The sequence below is a fragment of the Pantherophis guttatus genome, chromosome 2, assembly GCF_059756535.1.
Source record: "Pantherophis guttatus breed Tessera chromosome 2, ASM5975653v1, whole genome shotgun sequence".
NCBI classification, from domain to species: domain Eukaryota; kingdom Metazoa; phylum Chordata; class Lepidosauria; order Squamata; family Colubridae; genus Pantherophis; species Pantherophis guttatus.
The window spans coordinates 278,940,790-278,966,331 of record NC_142064.1 but is presented as its reverse complement, the minus strand read 5'-3'; the positions used below and the strand labels follow the sequence as shown (position 1 = coordinate 278,966,331).

Below are 25,542 nucleotides of genomic sequence, written 5' to 3'. Positions count from 1 at the left end.
CACATTCCTCTTGCTGGGCGGGGGCCAACAGCTGATATTCGGCCCCCCGAAAGTCCTCAGTAAGCCCTACTTCTCCTCCGAGGCATCGGAGCTTCACCTACGAGCCGCCATCTTCGCACATGCTCAGAGAGATATGACTGAATTTTGTTAAAAACAGTTCAAAAATCTCCACCTCTGCTTTTCTCTCTGCCACCATCTGCTCCCATAGACAAGAATATAATTCCATTAATATATTCTTGAGCCTCATTCAACTGACTAAAACTTCATCCATCATCTCAGTACACACTACTATAGCAATCCACTCACATATATGCCTACTAGCAGGGATCCAGTGGCTGGTGCCCCTTGGACATGTCCAAATATGAGACTGAGGGAGGCCACTGTTCCTCAGACGGCCGGCTGTGAGTCCCTCATCGTGAAGTGGGGTCATGGGGTTCAGATGGGTTTGCTGATCACGTACCTGGCTCCCTGCCACGTGGCAACAGCCCTGCCCGAGCTACTCAATGTCATCGCCGCGGTGGCGGTTGATACCCCCAGGCTTATGGTCATGGGGGATTTCAACCTGCCGTCCCTGGGTGAGGCGTCTGAGGTGGCTCGGGAGTTCATGGCTTCCATGACAGCCATGGACCTGACCCAGTTAATTCATGGCCCTACCCACATGGGGGGAAACACGCTGGATCTGGTTTTTGTCTCTGGACAGTGGCTGAGTGATCTTGAGATAGGGGATATAGTCACTGAGCCCTTGTCATGGTCAGATCCCTCTCTCCTTCATCTTGACCTTCGAACCGCTGCACCCCACCGCAGGGAGGCAGAGCCGGTAAGATGGTTCCTCCCCAGGCGCCTGATGGAACCTGATAGGTTCCAGATGGAGCTTGGGCCATTTCCTGAGGCTCTGGCACACGCCTCGATTGGAGACCTAGTGGCCGCCTGGGACAGGGTGGCTGCTGGAGCTCTTGATCGGGTCGTGCCTTTGCGGCCTCTGACCCGGCGCCGATCTCATTTGGCTCCTTGGTTCACTGAGGAGCTGAGGGAGTTGAAGCGCCAGAAAAGACGCCTAGAGAGTAGTTGGAGGGCCAGTCTTTCTGAATCAGACCGGACACTGGTAAGATCCCATATTAGGAAGTACCTAGTGGTGATAAAAGCAGCGAAATGTAGTTATTTTGCTGCTCTTATTGCATCATCAGATAACCGCCCGGCCACCCTGTTTAGGGTGACTGCTCCCTGCTCCACCAGGAAGCGCGGGAGGACCCCTTGGAGGGTAGAGCCAAGGATTTTGTTCAGTATCTGTATGACAAAATCACTCAGATTCGGGAAGATCTGGACTCCGACTGAGTAGTCTCAGGGGGAGGGACTGGGGCAGGTCTTGAGAATGTTATCTGGGATGAGTTTGATCCTGTGACCCCTGAGGACGTGGACAGGATTCTGGGCAGACTGAACGCGACCACTTGTTTATTGGACCCGTGTCCTTCCTGGTTAGTGCTGGCTTCCCGGGAGGTGATGCGAGGCTGGCTCCAGGGGATTATAAATGCTTCACTGGGTGAGGGTGTCTTCCCCGCCGCCTTGAAAGAGGCGGTGGTGAGGCCTCTCCTCAAGAAGCCTTCCCTGGACCCGGCAATGTTGGTTAATTATCATCTGGTCTCCAACCTTCGTTTTGTGGCAAAGGTTGTCGAGAGTGTGGTTGCACAACAGCTTCCCCAGCACCTGGATGAGATGACATATCTGGATCCGTTCCAGTCGGGTTTCAGACCCGGGTACAGCACGGAAATGGCATTGGTCGTATTGGTTGATGATCTCTGGAGGGCTCGGGACAGGGGGTGCTCCTCTGTCCTGGTCCTGTTAGACCTCTCGGCGGCTTTTGATACCATCGACCATGGTATCATGCTGCACCGGTTGGAAGAGTTAGGGGTGGGAGGCACTGTACTATGGTGGTTCTCCTCCTTTCTCTCTGGTCGGTTGAAGTCTGTGTTGGCAGGGGGGCAGAGGTCGACCCCGAGGCCCCTCATATGTGGGGTGCCACAAGGGTCGGTCCTCTCGCCCCTTTTGTTCAACATTTATGTAAAGCCGCTGGGTGAGATCATCCGTGGTTTCGGGGTGAAGTACCACCAGTACGCTGATGACACCCAGCTGTACATCTCCACCCCAGACCACCCCAACGATGCCCTTGAAGTGATGTCTCAGTGTCTGGAGGCCATGCGGATCTGGATGGGGAGGAACAGGCTCAGGCTCAACCCATCCAAGACCGAGTGGCTGTGGTTTCTGATGTCCCGATATAGTCAGTTGACGCCATCGCTGACTATTGGGGGTGAATCGCTGGCCCCCACGGAGAGGGCTCGCAACTTGGGTGTCCTCCTGGACTCACGGCTGTCTTTAGAAGAGCACTTGACGGCCGTGACCGGGAGGATCTTTCATCAGGTTCGCCTGATACGCCAGTTGCATCCCTTTCTGGATCGGGACTCCCTACACACAGTCACTCATGCCCTCGTTACCTCCCACCTGGACTATTGTAACGCTCTCTACATGGGGCTCCCCTTGTGGAGCACCCGGAGGCTACAACTGGCGCAGAGTGCGGCCGCGCGGGTGGTTATGGGAGCAACATGGCGCTCCCATGTGACACCTCTCCTGCGCGAGCTGCACTGGCTCCCGGTGGTCTTCCAGGTGCGCTTCAAGGTTTTGGTTACCACCTTTAGAGCTCTCCATAGCTTAGGACCTGGCTACTTACGGGACCGCCTACTACCACAAACAGCCTCCCACCGGCCGGTACGCTCTCATAGAGAGGGGCTCCTCCGGGTGCCGTCAGCCAAACAATGTCGACTGGCAGCCCCTAGGGGGAGGGCCTTCTCTGTGGGGGCACCTACTATCTGGAACGAGCTCCCCCTGGAGATACAGAGGATCCCGGATCTGCGCACTTTCCGCCGTACTTTGAAGACACTCTTATTCCAGCAGGCCGACCTGGCCTAATTTTTCCCCTCTTTTTTAAATTTTTAAACTCAAATTTTAATTTGTTTTAAATTATTGGGAGTTTTAAATTGTCTCGGGCAAAAATTATTTAATTAGGTTTTAATTATGTTTTAACTTTCGTATTTATGTGTTTTATTTCGTGCCTGTTCACCGCCCTGAGTCCTTCGGGAGTAGGGCGGTATACAAATTTAATAAAATGCAAAAAAAAAATATGCAAATAGAATATACAATAGAGAGTAATAGAGAAACTGGCAGGTAATCTGGGTGTTCCTTGTGTTCCTTACAAACTTTTTCTCTTTGACTTCTTTGGGCAGAAGTCATGGAGTAATGGATTCTAAAATGTACTTTGAGTTTATCTCATAATGCTGGTTTATCTTGTCCAAGATCTTAAGGTGGCCAAGGATCCCAGTAATTGTCAGCCCAGGTTTTTGGATGAAGTGAGAAAGAAAGAAAGAAAGAAAGAAAGAAAGAAAGAAAGAAAGAAAGAAAGAAAGAAAGAAAGAAGGAGGGAGGGAGAAGGCAGGAAGATAGGGAGGGAGGAAGGAAAGAAAAGAGGGGGGAGAGAAAGAAAGAAGGGAGGAAGGAAGGAGGGAAGGAGGGAGGAATGGAAAGAAAGGAAGAAAGGAGGGAGGGGGAGGGAGGAAAGAAGGGAGGGGGGAAAGAAAGAAAGAAAGAAAAAGAAAGAAAGAAAGAAAGAAAGAAAGAAAGAAAGAAAGAAAGAAAGAAAGAAAGAAAGGTTCTATTCAGAAGTTACCCATCCTGAGATGGTCATTTTCCCATACACTTAGCAAAGTTATGAACTTGAGCTACCTTCTAACAAAACTCTCTTGGGCTTTCTCTAACTCTGGGAAACATTAACTCCAAATCATCACATTTCCAGAGATCCATGGTACATGGGAAACTATTAGTAGACTTCTTTTTAGGTGGGATATTCTCTTAATGAACTATTGTTGCATTTCATTTTTTTTTTCAATTTATATAGCCATTCATTTCAAATTGTGACTTTGGGTGGCTTACAGTTAAAAAAGAAATGGTACCACAAATACACACAAACACACACACACACATAACACACACATAAAACAGCTATACAAACATTAAAAACACTTCAGAATGAGAAGACATTCAGTAAAACCATTCAAGAAGAATACAGACATTTTATGGCGTACATCTCTCTTTAATCCCCAGGCCAATTGGCAAAGACATGACTTCAGATCCTTCTGGGAGGCCAGCCAAATTGGGACCAGCCTGACCCTTTGGGCAACGGTGCTCTATAGGGTGGGTGCTACAGCAAAAAATAAAATAGAAATGAACTTTTTATATGACTTTCTCCCAAATGCCAGTTAATAAGTCGAAGATATTAAATTCTCCTTTAAATTTTCTAAAAAACCATATATCCACACAAACACACCCGTTTTTTGTTTTGCATCACAATAGAAATAAACCAATAAACCACTAATTTGTAAGTCAATTTGTACATCTCAGAAAGTTCTGTCAATTTCACCAACTGTGGTGAGTAACGCCTAATCTTTCCATAGAGAAATCTCCCCACAATAATGATATATTGAAATAATCTTTGGATTCTCCTTAATTGTTTTTACATGTCCACTAAGCGTGATAACATAGCCATGTTGTTCACTTCTTCAACTCCACAAAGCTCCCTCCAACCAATCACTGTTTGAGAAGTGTGTGAGAAGAACTGTGTCGTGACATCACCCATGGATCTTCCATGGGGGACGTGAACTGGGTCTTCCTCCTCCTCTTCGAATACCTTGACTGCTGCATCAGGGTTGATTTGAACTCTCTCTTAAAACTGTTATTGACTTTCAGTAAATTGTTCCCTGAGAGTCCCATTCCAAAATTTCTCTCCATCTTTTGGATAGATGGTCAAAGTTGGAAGGAGATCTTTTGTCTTCAGATGCTCAAAAGCTGTCAAATCTATAAAATTGCTTCTGTTGTTTACTCCCCATCCTAATTATTGGACCAATGTTTCCAAGGCATTCTTCCATTCCACTCTAGAGTCAAGGCATATTTGCAGGGGTGAAATGCTCCCGGTTCGGACCGGATCACCCGATCTGGTAGCGATGGAGGCAGGTGGTTCAGAGAACTCATAGCAAAAATCCTTGCCCCCTCCCAATGCCCAGCTGAGCCGTGCGATCATCAGAGGCTTTTTTTTAATTTTTAAAAGCATTTTTTCTACAACCTCTTCAGCTGAAAAAAATGTTTTTAAAAGTAAAAGAAAAAGCCTCTGATGATCGTGCGGCTCAGCTGGGATCGTCAGAGGCTTTTAAAAGCATTTTTTAAAACAACTTCTCGAAGAGGTTGTAGAAAAAATGTTTTTAAAAGAAAAAAAAGCCTCTGACGATCAGGCAACTCAGCTGGGATCGTCAGAGGTTTTTAAAAGCATTTTTTTTACAACCTCTTCATCAGAAGAGGTTGTAGAAAAAATGGTTTTAAAAGTAAAAAAAAAAAAAAGTTGGCCATGCCCACCCAGTCACATTACCCACCACCACCAAGCCACGCCCACAGAACTGGTAGTAACAAATTTTAGATTTTATTTATTTATTTATTTATTTATTTATTTATTTATTTATTTATTTATTTATTATATTTCTATACCGCCTTTCTCCCATAGGACTCAAGGCAGTGTACAGTCAAGAAAAATATAGATACACAAACATCATAAAATTGCTAATTAAAATTATTATTATAACATAGTTTGGCCCAATTAAATAGAACCTAAAATTAGATAACATTTTAAAAACATTCACATGTTCATATGTTTAGCCCCGCTTGTTGGAACATCAGGGTTTTGAGGGCATGGCAGAAAGCATGGAGATCAGGGATATTCCGTATCTCCGGGGGCAGTTCATTCCAAAGGGTTGGAGCCCCCACAGAGAAGGCCCTCCCCCTGGGAGTCGCCAGTCGGCATAATTTGACTGACGGTACCCTGAGGAGTCCCTCCCTGTGAGAATGAACTGGTCGGTGGGAGGCTATTGGTGGCAAAAGACGGTCTCGTAGGTACCCAGGTCCTAAGCCATGGAGCGCTTTAAAGGTGATAACTAACACCTTGAATCACACCCGGAAGACCACCGGGAGCCAGTGCAGCTCGTGTAGGAGAGGTGTTACATGGGTGCAACGAGCTGCTCCCATAATCACCCGCGCGGCTACGTTCTGGACCAGTTGGAGCCTCCGGGTGCTTTTCAAGGGGAGCCCCATGTACAGTAGTCCATACGGGAGGTAACTAGGGCATGAGTGACCGTGCGCAAATAAAGTTCCCTTGGTATCTTCAATGAGATTGAAACCACTATGCATTTTGACAAGAAACCACATTGAAGAGCAACAGCAGAAGTCAATTCCCTGGTTGTTGAACTATCTTCCTCCAGCATCGCTTTCTCGAAATGTCCTGACAGGGAGGACCAAAACTACAGCAGAACAGAACCCATAGCATCTGATTTTCCCCCCCTCACTTACATACTTTTCTCCAGCTACCCCTCTGCACACGGAGCCCTGAAAAAGTTCAGAATCCCCAGAGGAGAAGATGCTTCTTAGTGTAATGATCACAATCCCGATCTTTGGGACCTCTTTGCTACTTTTCCAGTTAGTCCCTTTGAAGTAAACATCAGACTGAAACAACATGAAAGGGATCTTACATCAGAAAAGGATAAATGCCTCTAGCTATGCTGAGTGTGTTCAGGACAGGAAGGGGCTGTGTTTTTGAATGTATCTTTCTATCCTTTTCAGGTGAAGCTGGTTTGTCTCTGTCAGCACCAGCAAAGTCACTGGCATTTCCATCTTGTGAGAGGGCTTTGAATTCTTCTAACTATTCTTGTCACTCTTGTTTAGAAACTAGGATTGATTCATTCCCATGAATTATGGACCTCCTACTTCTGCTTCTGATGCTGCTGATGTCCCAGCCAGTCTCTGGGAAGCTTAGGATGAAGTGCCCTCTGAGCTTGGAGCAGCAGGATAAAAATAAACCATGGAGCTATTACGGACCAGGAGACCATCTCATAAGTATAGTTCTCACTGAAACAAAAATACCACGGAGAACATTGTCTTTCAATATGGTTCCTCCTAGTCAGTCTCACTCGTAAGTCAGGCATTGACTTGCGTTCCTTACAGTTGCAGTTGTAACATTTTTCTTCTTTTCTTCTTATTTCACGTACTCCTAAATTGCAAGACCTGTCTAATTTCCTGAATAATGTTGATTTCCATGGCTTCCTTCTTTTCTCTTCTATTGTGGAACAGACTCAAATCCAAGGATTGGGCAGAAAAAAATCTGAAAGAAGTCCAGATTATTTTCCCCTCCCAATCCAGTCCTGAATTCCTCACTTGAATACTGAATTTTGTTTAAAGTAATGATTAAAAGGGATATAGTTGCCTCTGCTTGGCTCATTTCCATATTTTAATAATCATTCATTGATATTGAATATCTGATCTTTAGAGAAATAAAACCTTACTTTTTTAGAGTTGATTTTCTGTGGCAATTACAAAATATCCTTTTTATTTTTGGTCGTTCTACTTTAATAATTGAATGATTTTGAATCTGGTAATGGGCAGAGGAAAATTAATTCTAAGAATTATGGTATATTTGTGATTCTTATACATGGTAAAGGACTATTTCCATCCTCCTCCTCCTCCTCCTCCTCCTCCTCCTCCTCCTCCTCCTCCTCCTTCTTTTTTTGCAAAATATTTTTTTATTTTTTCCAAACATAAACATAAAATATAACTTTCAAGAATGAAGTCTTGATCCGGTCATAGGTAGGTAATCTCGCTTACATTTTCATATTTTTTTTACCATTACATCTTTTAGTTCCAAATAAAAACAAATATTTATAACATAGATTCTAGCATCTTAATTAAACCATTCTATTATATCAAAAATCAATTCAGTTATTTCCAAATTCTTCTCCATTACTTCTTTTAACAACAAAATCAAAATACAAAAGTTTTCCCCCTAAAAAAAAGTAATAATAATCTAACCTCTTAATCTAAATGTTTACCTTACTATTTTATCACCTCCTATCTTAAGTTCCAAATATATACAACATTAACTTCTATTTCCATTTATTGATCAAAATTCTTACTGTGTTTTTTAGTATCTAGACCCATCCAGTCTTCAAATCTTAAATTTTTACACAAAGATTTTCACCCTATATATATATATATATCCAACTATTATTTAACTAATTTCCAATGTAATTCAGTTTGGCTGGTTTCCAGCATATTATTCTCCCTAACTCCACCTGTTTTTTGGTTAATTTCCAATGTATCTTGTATTGGCTGAATTTCAGCATATTCTCCTCCCTAACTCCACAATTATTAGGCTGATTTTCAGCATTTTATCCTCCATAACTCCACCTATTTTTGGCTGATTTCCAGCATTTTATCCTCCATAGCTCCACCTGTTATTTGGCTGATTTCCAGCATGTCTTATTTTGGCTGAATTTCAGCATATTCTCCTCCATAACTCCATTTTTTGGCTGATTTCCAGCATTTTGGCTGATTTCCAGCATTTTAACTCCCTACTCCCAACAGGTAATATTTTCTTTCCAGTATATTTATCTATTAATCAACAATTTCCAAGTATACTCTTCCAGAGTGTTTCCCACCTTTAACCCTTGTTATTTCTTTAGAAAATCTTCAAGCCCCAAAGATCTCCAGCCGCTGTTTCAGGCTTGGGGTCTTATTAGTAGATATTTATGCTCAAAATGCTGTTTCTCGCCTGGGTCAGTGACACTCACCTGGCTTCAAAGCATGTCATTCTTCTTTCTTTCCTTCTGCACATTTCTTTTCCCAGTTTGTCCCGGCTTCGTGGCAGCTGCCATGGCTGCCATCCCCCTGCCGCCAACTCAGAGGGTTTCCTCCGGCCTCCGAGGAACTTGCCTGTTCCTCTCGGCCACCCAAGGTGTCCATCTCTTTCCCCTGTCCCTGTAGGACAGGTTCAGTCTGCAGACCTGTCAGCAGCGGTTTGTCAGTCGGGGTTTTCGCGGGGCTCATGAGAGCCCTGCTATTTCCCCAACTGTATTGCTGCGACGCCAAACCGGAACATCCCCCATTGTCTTAAAGGTAAAAAAATAAATAAAATAGTGATGAGTAAATATCATTTGCCTCTGCTTTTCAATTAATTTTCTGCAATCTAAACTTAAGACTCACTGGGCTTCTGGTGACAAAGAGTATAAAATTGAAAACATGAATTTGGTTTTGTTGTTGTTGATGATGATAACAAACATTTTTTACAGTGGTTTATCTTTAAAAAGAGAATCAAATCTCCTGTGGTACATTTTTGCCATTCAACAAATCAACAAAAGTCCTCAGATTCTGCACAATCTCACATTGGGCTACAACATCCATGACAACTATTTGAACACATTTGGGACTTCAGATGCCTTGCTGAACATGCTCTCTACTGGAGAAGCCAATGTTCCCAACTACAGCTGTGGAAGGAAGGACAACATTTTGACTCTTGTTGATGGAGCTAAAAGGGAGATTTCCATGCAGATGTCAACAATACTAGGCACCTACAAAGTTCCACAGGTTATGTGTGTGTCTTTCTCTATCTGGTAAAGTGAGTGTAGTGGAGGTGGTGGAGCAATAGATCCAACCATACTTCCTCCGTGGAAATCAAGAGTTGCTTTTTATTATGGCCATTGTAGGTGTCATGAAGTGGTAGATTTCTACCGGTTTGCCCTGGTTCAGGCGAACTGGTAGTTGCAGCCCACCCACCCAGACGTCATCACAGACACTCTGCGCATGTGCAGAAGGTTCTGCGCATATGCAGAAGTGCCACGCGCGAGCAAAACAAGTGCGCAAGCACACTCACAGTTCTGAACCGGTAGCGTAGGCAAGTGGAACCCACTACTGGTGTCATGGCAATGGGTTGGGAACTACAGTAGGGAGAGGGCAAGGATCAGAGAAGCTATGTCCTCTCATGACACCATCCTCATTGCTTTGGGTGTTTTAAAGTGAGGAGTGGCTCTGTGTTCATTCATAGGATCATGTGTACAAAAGGAGTAGGCAACAGTGATGGGAAGCTCATATTTTGTATATGATCTTAGCCAGTGGTGAACAAATCCCAGATTCATGAAAAGAATTCCAATGACTTATCTTACTACAGCTAATAAAACATACATGTCTTATGAACATGTAGGATCCATATCATCAACAAACCAGTTTGGTTTTTTTTTAAATAAAGGAATATTAGCCAAAATGTTACTATTTTTACCTTAATCTCTTCATGGTCAAATTTATGAAAAAAAGACTTAAAGAGAAATAAGATCCTGGGGAGAATTTTCTATCATCTGAATTATTGATAAAATGTGGTGCTCTCTATATTGGCAGCCTCATTTCCACATTAAATAATACCTGACATATCCATTTGGGTGGAAGGTGTCAACGGTGTTTCCTTCATATAAAAATGGGAACAAAAAGGACCCTTTCAATTACTGGTGTATTTTATTCTTATTTCATATACTCCTACGTTGCAGGACCTATCTAATTTCCTGACCAATTTAGATTTCCATGGTCCCCCTCTTTCTGTCTTCTATTGTGGAAGGGGCTCAAACATAAGGATGGGGCAGAATAAAATCTGAAAGAAGCTCCGATTATTTTCCCGCAACATATATTATGAATAAATATATATGCTAGTTTCCTCTTGAGTAGAGTGGATAGTGGGCAGATGAAAAGCACATTCCTTGCAGAAGAACAAGCAGGCTGTAGGCAGAATTGATCTACTATTGACAATAATACCTTAGCATAGCATTTGACATAGTAAACAAAGAAATATTATGGAAGAAATTGATTGCCCTTAACAAGTTTCCCAGAATACTAACCCTGATCAAAATCCTTTGTATACGCACTTCTGAAAGAGTGATTTCGACTCAATGGAGGCATGAGAGGAAAGCTCACTAGTTACCAAAAGGTAAGACAATGGTGCAAGGTTGATGTAAAATCCCAAAAACCACGATCAATGCAGGAGTACCTTATGAATCATTTCCCTTTATTGTTCTTCACCTACAGACAGAATCTTGACAGATTAAAACAATTACCTACAAAGCTACAGATATATTCTGTGAACTGCTGGGGTGGAGGTCCATCTTTGCCCTCTTCCTACCTTTCAGACATGCCATCTGAGAAGAGGCCTCTCCCTCCTGCAACTCCTGATTTCATGCCTGGAAGGCGTATTACCACACTAAATACCCATTGTGTTTTAACCTTGTTATATACTCAGAATATGATATTAACACACTTGCAAGTTGGGTTGTGTAGGTTATTAAGACTTGACTCCTACTCTCATAATAATTTTTTCTTTTATTTATTTTATCTTGTTGAGTACATATTAGATAATATATATAAGAATTAATTGAATACATAAAATGAATACAATTAAAGGGAACATTAGGACAGGGATGGTAGGCACGCTGGTGCTCTTATGCATACACCTTACAGACCTCTTAGGAATGGGGTGAGGTCAACAATAGACAGTTTTAGGTTAAAGTTTTGGGGGTTTTGGGATGAGACCACAGAGTCTGTTAGTGCATTCCAGGTGTTAACAACTCTGTTACTGAAGTCATATTTTTTGCAATCGAGTTTGGAGCGGTTCACTTTAAGTTTGTATCTATTGTGTGCTTGCGTATTGTTGTGGTTGAAGCTGCAGTAGTCATTGACAGGTAGGACATTGTAGCAGATGATTTTATGAGCCGTGCTTAGGTCATACCGAAGGTAGCATAGTTCTACATTTTCTAAACCCAGAATTTCAAGTCTGATGGCATAGGGTATTTTATATTATTTTATAAATAATTATATTATTTATATTATATTGTATTGCATTATTTATAATGTAATTCTATTATTGTTGTTGTTATTGTTATTAATATTACTATTATTAATTAATAAAGTCAAATGTTAAAATCTTTGGAAAATTACATCATAAGCATAGATGGCTGTTTAATGATGAACGGATACAGCAAATTATCTCCTTTCTTTATCTGGGCATAGTTTTCTCTTAGACTGAATCTTGCCTCTCTCACTAACAAAGTACCTTACTTAGAGCAAAGGAACTAGTGAACGTACTATTAGAATTTTAAAATAGCTTAATTTCTTTCTTTAAAAAACAACAACAAGTTGTTAAACTTTATTAGCTCCATTTGTTTATGGAGATTTTCAGTCATTCAGGTCCAGGTCAAGAAGCAACTGGATCTTCTAGATTTTTTTTCTTTGAAGACATTTTTCTTCTAATTCAAGAAGGTTCTTCAGCTCCATTTATTAACTCATAGGATGTCAATCATACCAAAGGTGTTTTTTCAAAAGACAACTGGACCAGTGGTGGGATTCAACCAATGTAACAACCGGTTCACTGAGCACGCACATGGTGCATTTTAAAATAGCTCTGAAACTGAGTAAAACAGCTGAGACACAGCAATCTGCTCTGCCGCGCCGATCAGCTGGGCTACAAACAAAGGGAATATAGGTCACTATAGCACAGGGGTGGACGGGCCCACCTGATTGTCGGACCTGGGTATTTGCGGGACCGCCTTCTGCCGCCAATAGCCTCCCACTGGCCAGTACGCTCCCACAGAGAGGGACTCCTCAGGATGCCGTCAGCTAGGCAGTGTCGGCTGGTGACCCCCAGGGGGAGGGCCTTCTCTGTGGCAGCACCTGCCCTCTGGAACGATTTGCCCCCGGAGATACGGAGGATATCAGATCTCCGGGCTTTTCGCTGCGCCCTAAAAACTTTTCTCTTCCATCAAGCAGGGCTGGTGTGAAACCCCCCCACCCCGTTTTTGAGATATTAGATTTTTAATTGTTTAATGGGTTTTAGTCGTAAGGTTCTTAATTTTCAGCCAAAGGGTATAATTCTTTTAAATTTTTAACTTTTGTATTGGATGTTTTTTACTTGGCTGTGCACCGCCCTGAGTCCACCAGGAGAAGGGCGGTATACAAATTTAAATAAAATATAAATATAAATATTGTCGGGGTGAACTGGTTCACTCTCAGCTGATCGTCAGAGCTACCGGTTCACCCGAACCAGTCCAAATAGGCTGAATCTCACCCCTGAACTGGACTTTGTTTTCCTTGAAAATGTTCTGCTTCTCATCCAAGAAGCTCCTTCAGTTCAGAACAGAACATCTTCAAGGAAAAGCAAAGTCCAGTTGCCTTTTGAAAAAGGACCTTTGGAACAACCATGATCTGGATGACTGAGAATCTCCGTAGATATATAGTGTCAACGTTGCCCCCATGGTCTTAATACCGAGCTGAAGTTTGGGAATTTAAAATATATCACCAATAGAACAAATTTACTTGAGCAAGATTTGAGCAGCTGGAGCCAATGATTAAACAGGGAAGATTTAAGCAAGTGCCATATAATAGACGTACATGGATTTCCACAGGTAGAAGACATAGAACATAGAATAATAGAGTTGGAAGGGATCTTGGAGATTCAAGTGCTAAAGTATGAATGAAATTCAGGGAAATAGCAAGGAATTAAAAGAAACTTCAGACTGGAGTATGAGGATAAAGGACGAGAGTAAGAAGGGAAGAGAGCAAGATTTTCTCACTATAGCAAATATAGCTTTAATATTCTTATATTCTTTCTTAAGATCTGGGCAGCCTTGTAGGGTTGATAGGATCCCAAATGTTCATCAAGTCCAGCTTGCTGAGATGATCATATAATATAGAGGTTGACTTCTCTTATTTGTATTAATGCTAAATGAGTAGGATTATTGCCTTCCCCTCCCCTCCTCCTCCTCCTCCTCTTCCTCTTCCTCCTCCTCCTCCTCTTCTTCTTCTCCTCCTCCTCCTCCTGTTCTTCTTCCTCCTCCTCCTGTTCCTCTTCCTCCTCCTCTTCCTGTTCTTCTCCTCCTCCTCCTCCTTTACGTTTCTCCCTCTCTCCCTCCTTCCCTTCCTTTCCTTCCTTCCTTCCTTCCTTCCTTCCTTCCTTCCTTCCTTCTTTTTTCCTCCTCCTCATCTATCCAACTCCCTACACAAGCAGCAGATTCTATACCATTTCAGACAAGTAGCTGTCCCGTCTCTTCTGAAAACCTCCAGTGATGACACATCTATTATTTGATAACACATCTATCATTTGAATGTCATTTTTTTTAAGAAAGACAGATCAGTATCTGACTGCAAATAAGACCAATGACCTATTAGGATATTAAAACAACATATTTCCTATGTGGTTAGAATTTTAAAAAAATATGCATGTAATGCTGCAACTAATTTGAATGAAACAGTTCAGTTGATATGTGAGATTGTGGGAGGTAAATTGTACGTATACCTTATTCTTATTCTTTCTTATGTAATTTCTTTCTTTTGTTTTTTCTTTCTATACAGTCTTATATAATGTTTTCTCTATTACATATTCTGATAGGCCCTAATGGCTAGTCAATAACAAACTATTGCACTGTGTTCTTCATAAAAAAGTTGGATTTCTTAAAAGCTCATACTTTAGATGTAATCTGACCAAAAAGTATAACATAGGATTCTTCCTTCCATTCTCAGGTCAGTGACAGAGTTGCTACAGAGGCTCTGATGGATAAAAGCCAATTCCCCTTTTTCCACCGGATGTTACCTCCAAAAGACATTTACTACCCAATAATTATCCAACTGCTCCTCCATTTCAGATGGACCTTGATTGGGCTCTTTGCTTCAGACACAGAGGAAGGAGACAATTTCATGAGGACTTTTGCTCCCATGCTTCTCAGGAATGGAATTTGTGTTGTTATATCGCAACAATTCTCAAGGACTGGGTATAGGGCATCTCTCAGGGATGCCATCTCTAAATGGAGAAAAGCCAAAGTCTTCGTTCACTTCAAAGAATTTGTTTCCATTTTTGATAGAATTCTTCCTTTCCATTTAATATTTATGCGTTTTCCAGGACCCATTGAAGGGAAAATCTGGATCACCACACAATTGGGGCATATGATAATATTCAGGCACAGACTTTACAAATATGTCCATAGCTTGTGGTCCTTTGTTTATCAGTTGAAACAAAGGACAACTTCTGATGACATCCCATCCTATATCTATGTAGATCCCCAGTTTCAAGATCAATATTTTCGCTGTTCTTTTTCAAATCATGTCTTGTCTGTCAAAGGCCGGAGAAGAGGCATCCAGAAAGCACCTCTGGAGACCCAAGAGGGAGAGAACAGGGAACCGATACTAAATACTCAGCATGTCTACGATATTGTTCTGACTCTGGCCCATGTCTTGAGTGCTGCATATTCCTCCATATCCAGGAAGACAAGGAAGAAGACTGAAGAGATGGGGGTTCTAAGGCTGAAGCCATGGCAGGTATGAGGTCACAAAAAGGAACCATAAAACATAGTTTTGTTTTCTTTTCAGAAGAAATCCAAAGGAGAAGAGAGGTAACCTTCTCAACCTCCTTCTGCTAGTGAAAGTCAACAGGCTTAGTCAACCTCCTTCTGCTAGTTAAAGTCAACATTATACCCTTTGATAATGTTTCAAATGACAGATAAATTTCAATATCAAACTTCGCAAATTTAAAAGGAATTTTTGCACTGTTAAATAAACTCCTGTATGTAAGGAATATTTGATCAGCACCACAGAATTTTATCTTTGTAACATTAAAGGGGACCTTGAGACCATCTAACTAGCACAACCCCTCCTCTCTGTTAAATCTTTTCTGAATAATGATTACTAGACTAAGACAATCACTGAAGGGGAGACTAAACTTTTCTGCTTTACTGGCTCATTTCTAAAACTGGTCTAAAATCCTTCCTGTTAGGATGTTTTACTCTCATTTCATTAGAATCTCCTCTCTTGTAACTGAGTTCATTTCAGCATGTCCCAGGCTCTGGACTAACAGTGAACAGATCTTAAGTTTCTGCATATTTTAGTTATTGGTAGAATACTGTTTCCTTCCTTCTCCAGCTAAGAAATTTTATTTATTTATTTATTAATCATATTTCTATGCTGCCCACTCTCCGAGGACTCTGGGTGGCTTACAACAATCGACAGTATACTAAATATCATATTGCCCTCAACAATCTGGGTCCTCATTTTACCCACCTCGGAAGGATGAAAGGCTGAGTCAACCTTGAGCCGCTGAGATTTGATCCGCTGATCTGCTGAACTAGCAGTCAGCTGAAGTAGCTGCAGTACAGCACTCTAACCACTGCGCCACCTCAGCTTTTCCTAGGGAATAATCAGATAAGGGGAGGGGAGCCTGCAACTGCGTAACAGGCAGAGAAAGAAGCAAAGAAAGGATCCTCCCAAATATTTTATGCTGAAAAAAGAAATGCTGAAAAAAGAAATGCTGAAAAAAGAAATTGGTGGGAGAGTTCTACATGCAGACTTGCGAGATTCTCTTAATGTAGCTGTCAAGGCTCCGACTATTAAACCCATATAATGAAGTCTATGTGGCAACTGAGGAACAGGGAAATGGCTGTTGCAGGTTTGGTTCAACCGTAGCTTTCCAATAATGTAGAATTAGCTCATGAAGTCATATTTCCTATTTGGTGTACAAGTTTCTTGTTCAAAAATGATGTTTCTTGAGAAATGATGCACTAAGGACATTATCTAGTTAGGGTAATGAACCGTCTGCAAGAAAACAAACAGGTTCAGAAAGCACCAAGGGCCCCTTCTTTGAAAAATCAATGCATTCTGAAAATCACCGTGTTGTTTTCAAGGAGTTCATAACAATCTTTTATGGTTTGAATAATCTCTTTGTTATTTGTCTCCTGCTCTAAATGTTCCCTATAATTGACCAATTGTGTTAAATATATTTTGTGTCAGAGTTTCTTGCAAAAGTCAAATCCAGAAACACACATAGATAAACTAATGCAGCAGGATTCATTAACTTCTTTCTATACACAATAATACATGAAGTAAGTTTAAAATACCAACAGCAGATTCACAGTTTCATTTCAGCTGAGCAGACAAGTTCACACACACAGCTTCACAGCTCAGAGCTTAACCCACACTGCTTTCAGTTTCAATTTCTCTGCACAGACTCAGAAGCTGCAGACTAAGACACGCCCTGGCTCCAGTCTGTCTCAGCTACCAATTGGTTGACTTAGTTGCTATGTCTATTCATTGGCTGACCTTGTTACCATGTCTACCCAGTGAATGTTCTGACATTTTGTAAATATATGTTTGATTGATATACAATTGACAAATTTTGCTGAACATTTTTTCTTCACTTACAAAGAGAGTGGTAACAAGTCTCCTGATTAAGCGTATTTGTAGATAACTGTACAAGAAAGATTCAAATGTGAAAAGATGACACGAGATAAGAAACCAACTTTTCTGCTTCTTAAATTCCTGAATGATTCCATTCTAGTTTCATCCATTTCTGGAAAAGAATGAATATTGGAATCTTTCCCGGATAAATCTCTACTTGAACCAAAATGGAGATGTGGCAGCAGCTCTGGGAATCATGGGCTTGGTGGTTCTCCCCAAGAACAATCACAATCTCCACATGGCACTCGGTTTTTTTGAAAGAGAGAGACTCCTTGTTTTCCAAAATGCTCTTTCACGGCTAAATTTTTACAACAAAGTGGGTAAAACATTACTGCATTTTCTCTTTTTTTCTAAAGATTAGCACCCATTTCAAAGTGGATGATGTTCAGTTAGAATTGAACATGGGGAGTGGTAACCTTGTAGTTTTCTTAGACTGCTCGGAGGGCTTCAGTACTATTCACAAAGTATCCTTCCAATGCTACAATACGGAACACTGTTGTAAACTGTTTGGTGTCCAACATTGGATGCTGAGTGGCTATTCTTTAAGATGACAACCACGGTCCTTTCCCATCTTTTCTTTCATTTAGTATCTCCATCAAACTGGTGAGTAACTCCTAAGTGCTGGCTGTGAAGTTTCCGAAAGATGCCCTAATTAATTCATGAGCCATGAGCCAAACTTCAAAAGAAATACAATCATTTATTAGGAGCACCATTTTGGCAATATTCGGATGCAGTTAGAACTAATCCCATGTAGATTTATGTTCCCCTTTGACCCTGTCTCTCCCCTCCTCCCTGGCCATGTCATAAATCATGTTCTCCAATTAACCACATTGGCTGGCTGTGAAATCCAACACCCTTCTTCTGATTGCGGAAAGAAAGCATGTATGGAATGTAGCTTCAGTTAGGGAAGTCAATCAGCTCTATCAGTTCTCCCTCCTCCTGCTTATGGCAACTTGAAAGCTTTGCAAGTTGACATTGGCCTTTGTGTTGCTAATAGCCTCAAGTTCTTTTGATCAGTCCATGAATCGAATTAAGGTTTGGACTGAATCAGATGAAACATAATCATGACTGGTTAGAGGTCCTGTTGGTCCATGTGGGAAATAAGATTCATCCCCTTGTCCATTTGCATTTCCTGCATCAGATGAGGAGAGCACATCTTTCTCCTCCAGTCCTGGCCACTTTTAACAGAGGCACTATTGACAACATTTTAACAAACTGCATCACTGTTTGGTTTGGTGGCAGCAGTGCTTCAGATAGAAAGTCCCTACAGAGAGTGGTAAGGACAGCCGAGAAGATTATAGGAAGCTCGCTTCCCATTATTCAGGATACTGCTTATAAGTGTTATGTGCTTAGATCTCAAAACATTGTTAGAGACCCCACACACCCACTTTATGTGTATCTGGGGAAACCTCTGGGAGGAGATTTCGAAGTTTTTCTAGCAGGACTACCAAATTCTGTAACAGCTTTGTTCCCATATGCCATCCATCTGGTAAGCTTGCAAGATTTGTTTTACTCCCATGAACATGTGTACATTTGAACTAGATTGTGTTGTTTCTCTGTGTCATATATGTGGGCATATACATAATTTGGTATTTTTATTTATTTATTTATTCATGTTCATGTAGTGGTGACCTCTGAGAGCTGTATGCAATGAAATTTCATTTTAATGTATGCTGATTAGCGTACGTTCAAAGTGACAATAAAGTTATTCTCTTTCTATTTAATATTGTTATTAATATTGTTTTATTAATAACAATAAAGTTATTCTCTTTCTAACTTTCTCTTAAAGTTAGTCTCTTTCTATTCTATTCAAATTGGGGAATGTGTCCCCTGGAAGGTCACTGATGTTCTATCATGTTTTTAAGCAACCCAGCCCTGGTCAGAGTTATCTATGTCTCTCTTTCACCCCACTGGTGAAGCAATAAGCCTTCTGCTCCTCTGAACACACTCCCAAGATCTCAGTTCACATGAAACCATAAAGATGTGAGATATCTTTATGGTTATCCATATAACCATAAAGATGTGAGGCATTATCTCACATGTTTTGTTGTGAGATAATGCCCAGATCAGAGGTGGTATTCAGCAGGTTCTGACCAGTTCTGGAGAACTGGTAGCAGAAATTTTGAGTAGTTCAGAGAACCGGTAAATACCACCTCTGTCTGGCCCCATCCCCATCGATTCTCTGCCTCCCGAGTCCCAGCTGCTCGGGAGGAAATGGGGATTTTGCAGTAACCTTCCCCTGGAGTGGGGAGGGAATGGAGATTTTACAGTATCCTTCCCCTGCCACACCCACCAAGCCATGCCACGCCCACCAAGCTACACCCACAGAACCGATAGTAAAAAAAATTGAATCTTATCACTGGCCCAGATCCAGGAAACTGAAGCAGTCAAACAAGACTTTGATCCATAGAAAAGCCTTTCTTCATATCAGAAGTAGTAAGAGAGGATTTGAAAGGATTTCGAGGTGGCCTTTTCTTTTTAAGAGGGCATTTCATCTGTAAACCCTTTGAATGGAATTCTTTATCTTGATTGTTAGCTACTATAAGTCTGTCTGGGCCAAAAGGAGGATGGAAATTTAAGTAATAATAATACAGGTCTGTCTTTCCATGCCATTTGGCATTATCTAATCGTAGCTCTTCAACAGAAAAAAAACTAGATACCTAGCTGGGCCTTAGAACTATCCTATTTTGACACAAGACTCATACTCATGTCCCAATTTGTTGAAGATGAAAAGAATAGAATAGAATAACAGAGTTGGAAGGGGCATTTGGAGGTCTTTTACTGTAGTCCAACCCCCTGCTTAGGCAGGAAACCTTACACCACTTCAGACAAATGGTTATCCAACATCTTCTGAAAAATTTCCAGTGTTGGAGCATTCACAACTTCTGGAGGCAAGTTGTTCCAGTGATCAACTGTTCTCATTGTCAGGAAATTTCTCCTTAGTTCTAAATTGCTTCTCTCCTTGATTAGTTTCCACCCATTGCTTCTTGTCCTGCCCTCAGGTGCCTGACTTACTCTTTTTGAGGGACATGTTCTCATGACCTCACCTTTATCTCAATTTACTCCAGTTCTAGAAGCTAGGCAGGTAGTTTTAGTTATATCTCACCACCATGGTGGCCATATACTGTAAATTGAATAAAGAAATAGACAACGAAAGAACCTCTCCTTTAAAAGTGATAGCCCTAATTTTTTCCCCCTGTGGTTGGTTTTGGACTCCTTTCAAAGTACAGCAGTTTTGCAATGTTTTATACTCTAGAAGAAACCTGTCCAGATCTTACAGGTCAGAAGTTTCTGTCTTCATCACAGTTTTATTCTATTTTATTAAATAGAATAGATAGAAATTTAAGAATCTTTCATACTAATTTATTTCCCAAAATTTAATATAATACTTAAAAATTATGGCTATATGAATGGAGGAATTAATGTTCATAAAACCACGAGGAGGAACCAATTGGTTGTCTCTTAGGTGCTTAAATCTTTTTGCAACTCCTTCCCTCTAGACTTTTCTAAGTAGAAAAATCCCTTGTTTCAATGTTAGATGCGAAAAGCTAAAGGGAGAAATGACAAGAAGAATCTCCCTGTAGTTATATCTCCTACATCTGTTTGGAATGAGTCAGTGGTTTCATATTTACCTAAGGGAAGCCTAGAGACTACTTGGTTAATGTCCGTGACTACTTCCATTTTCAATTTCCATGGATGGGGAGTCTCAACAAATTGTCTTTGGCATTCCTTGTTTTTCTGCCCAGTCTCTGTTTCAGTCCAAATGTGTGGAAAGTTGTCATCCTGGGTTTGTCAAGCGGAAGCGAGAAGGAGAGCCAGATTGCTGCTATGACTGCGTTCCTTGTCCAGAGGGGACCATCTCCATCCATGAAGGTGAGGGACACCAGAGAAAAGGACAGGCCTTGTGGAAGGGCATTTATTCAGAATACTGTCATGTTAAGACTTTTTTTTTTAAATTTGATTTATATGCCGCCCTTCTCCGGAGACTCAGGGCGGCTTACAATGCACTAAGCAATAGCCTTCATCCTTTTGTATATTTATACAAAGTCAGCTTATTGCCCCCACAACTGGATCCTCAATTTACCTACCTTAGAAAGGATGGAAGGCTGAGTCAACCTTGAGCCTGGCGAGATTCGAACCTGCAGTAATTGCAGGCAGCTGGTCTTAATAACAGGGTGCTTTAGACCACTTTACTACCAAGGCTACCAAGATAAACTGATAAACTGAAACTCAACTGGTTTTCTTGTTTATCTTCAAACTGCACAATTTCCTGTTTAAAGAATAGTCCCTCCCCTTGAGGGAGATCCTGGGAAAGAATTGGAGAGTATGGAGGATTGGGCAAGCTTTTCTACTATCAGAGAAAATATCTTTTCTGCTTGTTTTAGTTTGGATGTATCCTTCCACATTTACCTCTCTGGGAATATTTGAGTTCTTTGAAACCCGAGGAATCATTTTAGGTCCATTTCCAGGAAGGATTATTGCAATACGTTATGCATAGACCTTTGCATGAGGATCAGTGAGAAGGTATTGCTGGTCCATAATAAGGGATTGTGGATACTTATGGGTGCAACACATACTATCCATATTACCACTGCTCCCACTAGCCATTCCAGATTATTTGCAAGACTAGCTTTCTCTTGCATTCCACTAGATTTAAAAAGAGAGGCATCCTTTGAATCCAGTATATTAAGAAATGCTATTTTGTAGGATCAGGAAGCTTGCCTGATTCATTATTTACTTAGAATAATGTAGTTTCATGTGTAGGTACTACATATTGTGCAATAAGTCATTTAGGTCCCAGGACTTCTTCCCATTTTATAGACAATTTTAAATGTACGGGTTTTTTTTAAAGAAAATGACAACCTTCTTAGCTTCTTCCTGTGGGGATGCCTCTTGGAAAATGCAGCTGATAATGGTTGTTGTCCCAAGAAGGTAGATCTTGAAAGGCAAAAGGAAAATTAAAAAGAGAATTAAAGAAAAGAATTAAAAGGAGAATTAAAGAAATACTACCTTTTGGATTTCTTTCAGATATGGAAAAATGCACTGAGTGTCCAGATGAAAAATATCCAAATGAAGACAGAATCCAATGTATCCCCAAAGTTATAATCTTCCTGTCTTATGAAGAACATTTGGGCATCATTCTGGTCTCCTTTGTCCTATTTGTTTTCCTAATCACAGGCTTTGTGTTAATCCTGTTCATTAAATACTTAGAAACTCCCATTGTTAAAGCCAACAATCGGGACCTCTCTTACATCCTTCTTGCCTCTCTCCTGCTTTGCTTCTTGTCTTGTCTTCTCTTCATTGGTCAACCAAGGAAAGCCACCTGCCTTCTCCGACAAACAGTGTTCAGCATTGTCTTCTCAGTTGCCATTTCTTCTCTCTTGGCCAAAACAATCACAGTAGTTCTGGCTTTCCTGGCCACAAAACCAGGAAACCGAGTGAAGAGATGGTTGGGGAAGAGTTTGGCCAACTCCATCATCCTTTCTTGTTCTGCTGTCCAAATCATCCTATGTGCCACCTGGCTTTTAGTTTCTCCCCCATTCCCTGACTCTGACCTTCATTCCCAGCCTGGAGAGATCATCTTGCAATGTAATGAAGGGGCCGTTGTCATGTTCTACATCACCCTCAGCTACATGGGCTTCCTGGCTGCCATCTGCTTCACAGTGGCTTTTCTGGCCAGGAACCTCCCTGGCGCCTTTAACGAAGCCAAGCGGATCACCTTCAGCATGCTGGTCTTCTGCAGTGTCTGGGTGTCTTTTGTGCCCACCTACCTGAGCACCAAAGGGAAATACATGGTGGCTGTGCAGATCTTCTCCATCTTGGTCTCCAGTGCTGGTCTGTTGGGTTGCATCTTCATCCCCAAGTGCTACATTATCCTTCTGAGGCCAGACTTGAATACAAAAGAGCATCTTACATCCAGAAGAAATGTATAAATGTGAGATAGAGGAATTTGTGCTCTCAATATATTCCAATGGGCCAATCATAGAAAATGATCCAAGTGTTCTGACCTAGGCTTCCTTAGAAAGTAAACAGCACAAACAAAGTCCCAGCAAACCTTTTTTAATTCATATGGCTGTAAATTACTTTCATTTACAGTCTGCAAGTCTTGATAAATGAACCTTCACTCTCATCCTACACCTGAGCTACAGATATTCGCCACGATTACAAGGAAAACTATTAGCAAACTTGCTTTTAGGTTGAGATATTCTCTTAATGGGACAATTGTTGCAATTCATCTTTATTTTTTTTCACTTTATATTGAAAATTCAATTTTGAATTGAGGAAGCTTCTTTCATGAGAAGCAAAACATTTTCAAGGAAAAAACAAAGGAAGTTCAGTTGCCTTTTGGAAAAGCACCCTTGAGACAGAGAAATTGAGACATACTGTATTTTTTGGAGTATAAGATGCACCTTAGTTTTTGGGGAGGAAAATAAAAAAAAACTGATTTGTGGGTGGATCAGCCTCCCGGAATACCCCCAATCAGTTGTTCCCAGTGGTGAATTTTAGCAACAGGTTAATTGGTTGTGAGCTCTATGCCTTGCTTTTTTTTCAGCCTCTGAAATTTCTGAAACTCTGTTTCAGAAAAAAACTTTTTTTTTTCCTGCCTCTGAAAGCCTCTGAAACAGAGTTTCAGAAAAAAAGGCTTTTTTTCTGAAGCTCTGTTTGGAGGCTTTTTTTCTGAAGCTTCTTTCAGGGGTTTTTATTCTGAAGGACTATCTGTACTCTGTTCAATCTCCTTTCTTTGGTATTGGTATATAGATTAACCTCTTCCGATCTGTTGGTTATTGTGTCATTCTCCAGATTTGTTAGCATAGTTTGGTTAGAGCCTTTAGATTCTTCTTTTGTTGCTTGCCATATTATTTTAGATAAACGCTTTTCAGAGGCTTTTTTTCTGAAGCTTCTTTCAGAGGCTTCTTTCAGCCTCTGAAATCTCCATTTGGGAGGCTGGGCGGGGCTACATTTGGAGTATAAGACGCACCAAGATTTTCACCCTTTTTTGAGGGGGGGGAAGGTGTGTCTTATACTCTGAAAAATACGGTAAGTTATGTGGTCTTGCAGCTCACAGGTAGGATTCATCAGAACATTCCCATAGCAACCCCAAGATGCAAATATTTCTTCTAAGACCATCCTTCCCATAGATAAGAGAAGAAAGACAGGAAGTAACCTGAGATCTCTTGTATTATTTCTTATGAATATATATGTATACATTACTTTCCCCTCCTTTCTGAAATGTATAAATATGGGTGCATCCTTTTGTCTCCATCAGTGACCCTCCTACTAGTATTTTGGAGGCGAATCCTTTAGTACCTACTATCTAATAAACACTGCAGTGAACCTTGACTATTTCCTTTGTACTCTGAATTTTGATTCCACACATTCTAAGTCAGGATGAATGTCAGGGATCTTAATTTAAAGTCTAAAGGCATTGGTTGCCCATATACAATTTCAAAGGCAGACATATATGTTTAGTTCCCTTAAAGATGGTACTTTCACAAGTAGGAGTGCCAGGGGAAGTCAGCAAAATCAACTTGAATCCTCTGGAAAGGGTACCGGTCTCTAGAAAGTCAGGAGGGACCTGGCCTTAGCCCCCTTCCTTTGGAATAGTCTAAAGAAACTGCACAGATACCAATCATTTCCTATATCTTCCGCTTCCGGCGTCCCGATATAGTCAGCAAGTGCCATTGCTGACTATTGGGGGTGAATCTTTGCCCCCCACAGAGAGGGCTCGCAATCTGGGTGTCCTCCTGGACGCACGGCTGTCTTTAGAAGAGCATATGATGGCCACGGCCAGGGGAGCCTTTTATCAGGTTCGCCTGATTCGCCAGTTGCAGCCCTTTCTGGACTGGGATGTCCTGCGCACAGTCACTCACTCCCTTGTTACCTCCCGGTTGGACTATTGTAATGCTCTCTACATGGGGCTCCCCTTGAAGAGCACTCGGAGGCTCCAACTGGTCCAGAATGCGGCCGCGCGGGTGGTTATGGGTGCAACCCGTTGCGCCCACGTGACACCCCTCCTGCGCAAGCTGCACTGGCTCCCAGTGGTCTTCTGGGTGCAATTCAAGGTGTTGGTCACCACCTTTAAAGCGCTCCATGGCACAGGACCCGGGTACCTTCGAGACCGACTTCTGCCACCGATAGCCTCCCACCGACCAGTCCGCTCCCACAGAGAGGGTCTCCTCAGGGTGCCATCGGCCAAGTCATGTCAGCTGGCGACACCCAGGGGGAGGGCTTTCTCTGTGGGAGCCCCAGCCCTGTGGAATGAACTGCCCCTGGAAATTCGTAAGATTTCTGACCTCTGGGTATTTCGCTGCGCACTCAAGACCCTGTTGTTCCGCCAGGCTGGGTTAGCAACATAATTTTAAATTAGATGTTTTA

At 41.7% G+C, this 25,542-nt stretch overlaps 1 protein-coding gene across 1 annotated transcript in view; it reads left to right on the top strand.

The window, feature by feature from the left end:
* LOC148115988 (vomeronasal type-2 receptor 26-like) overlaps positions 1-23,099 on the top strand; it is a 38,765-nt gene extending 15,666 nt beyond the window's left edge. The window contains exons 7-9 of the mRNA XM_087885347.1: positions 8,899-9,030; positions 20,925-21,039; positions 22,195-23,099. Of these exons, the coding sequence (XP_087741473.1) occupies positions 8,899-9,030; positions 20,925-21,039; positions 22,195-23,099 (1,152 nt within the window). The remainder of the gene's footprint in view (positions 1-8,898; positions 9,031-20,924; positions 21,040-22,194) is intronic.
* Positions 23,100-25,542: the final 2,443 nt, after the last annotated feature.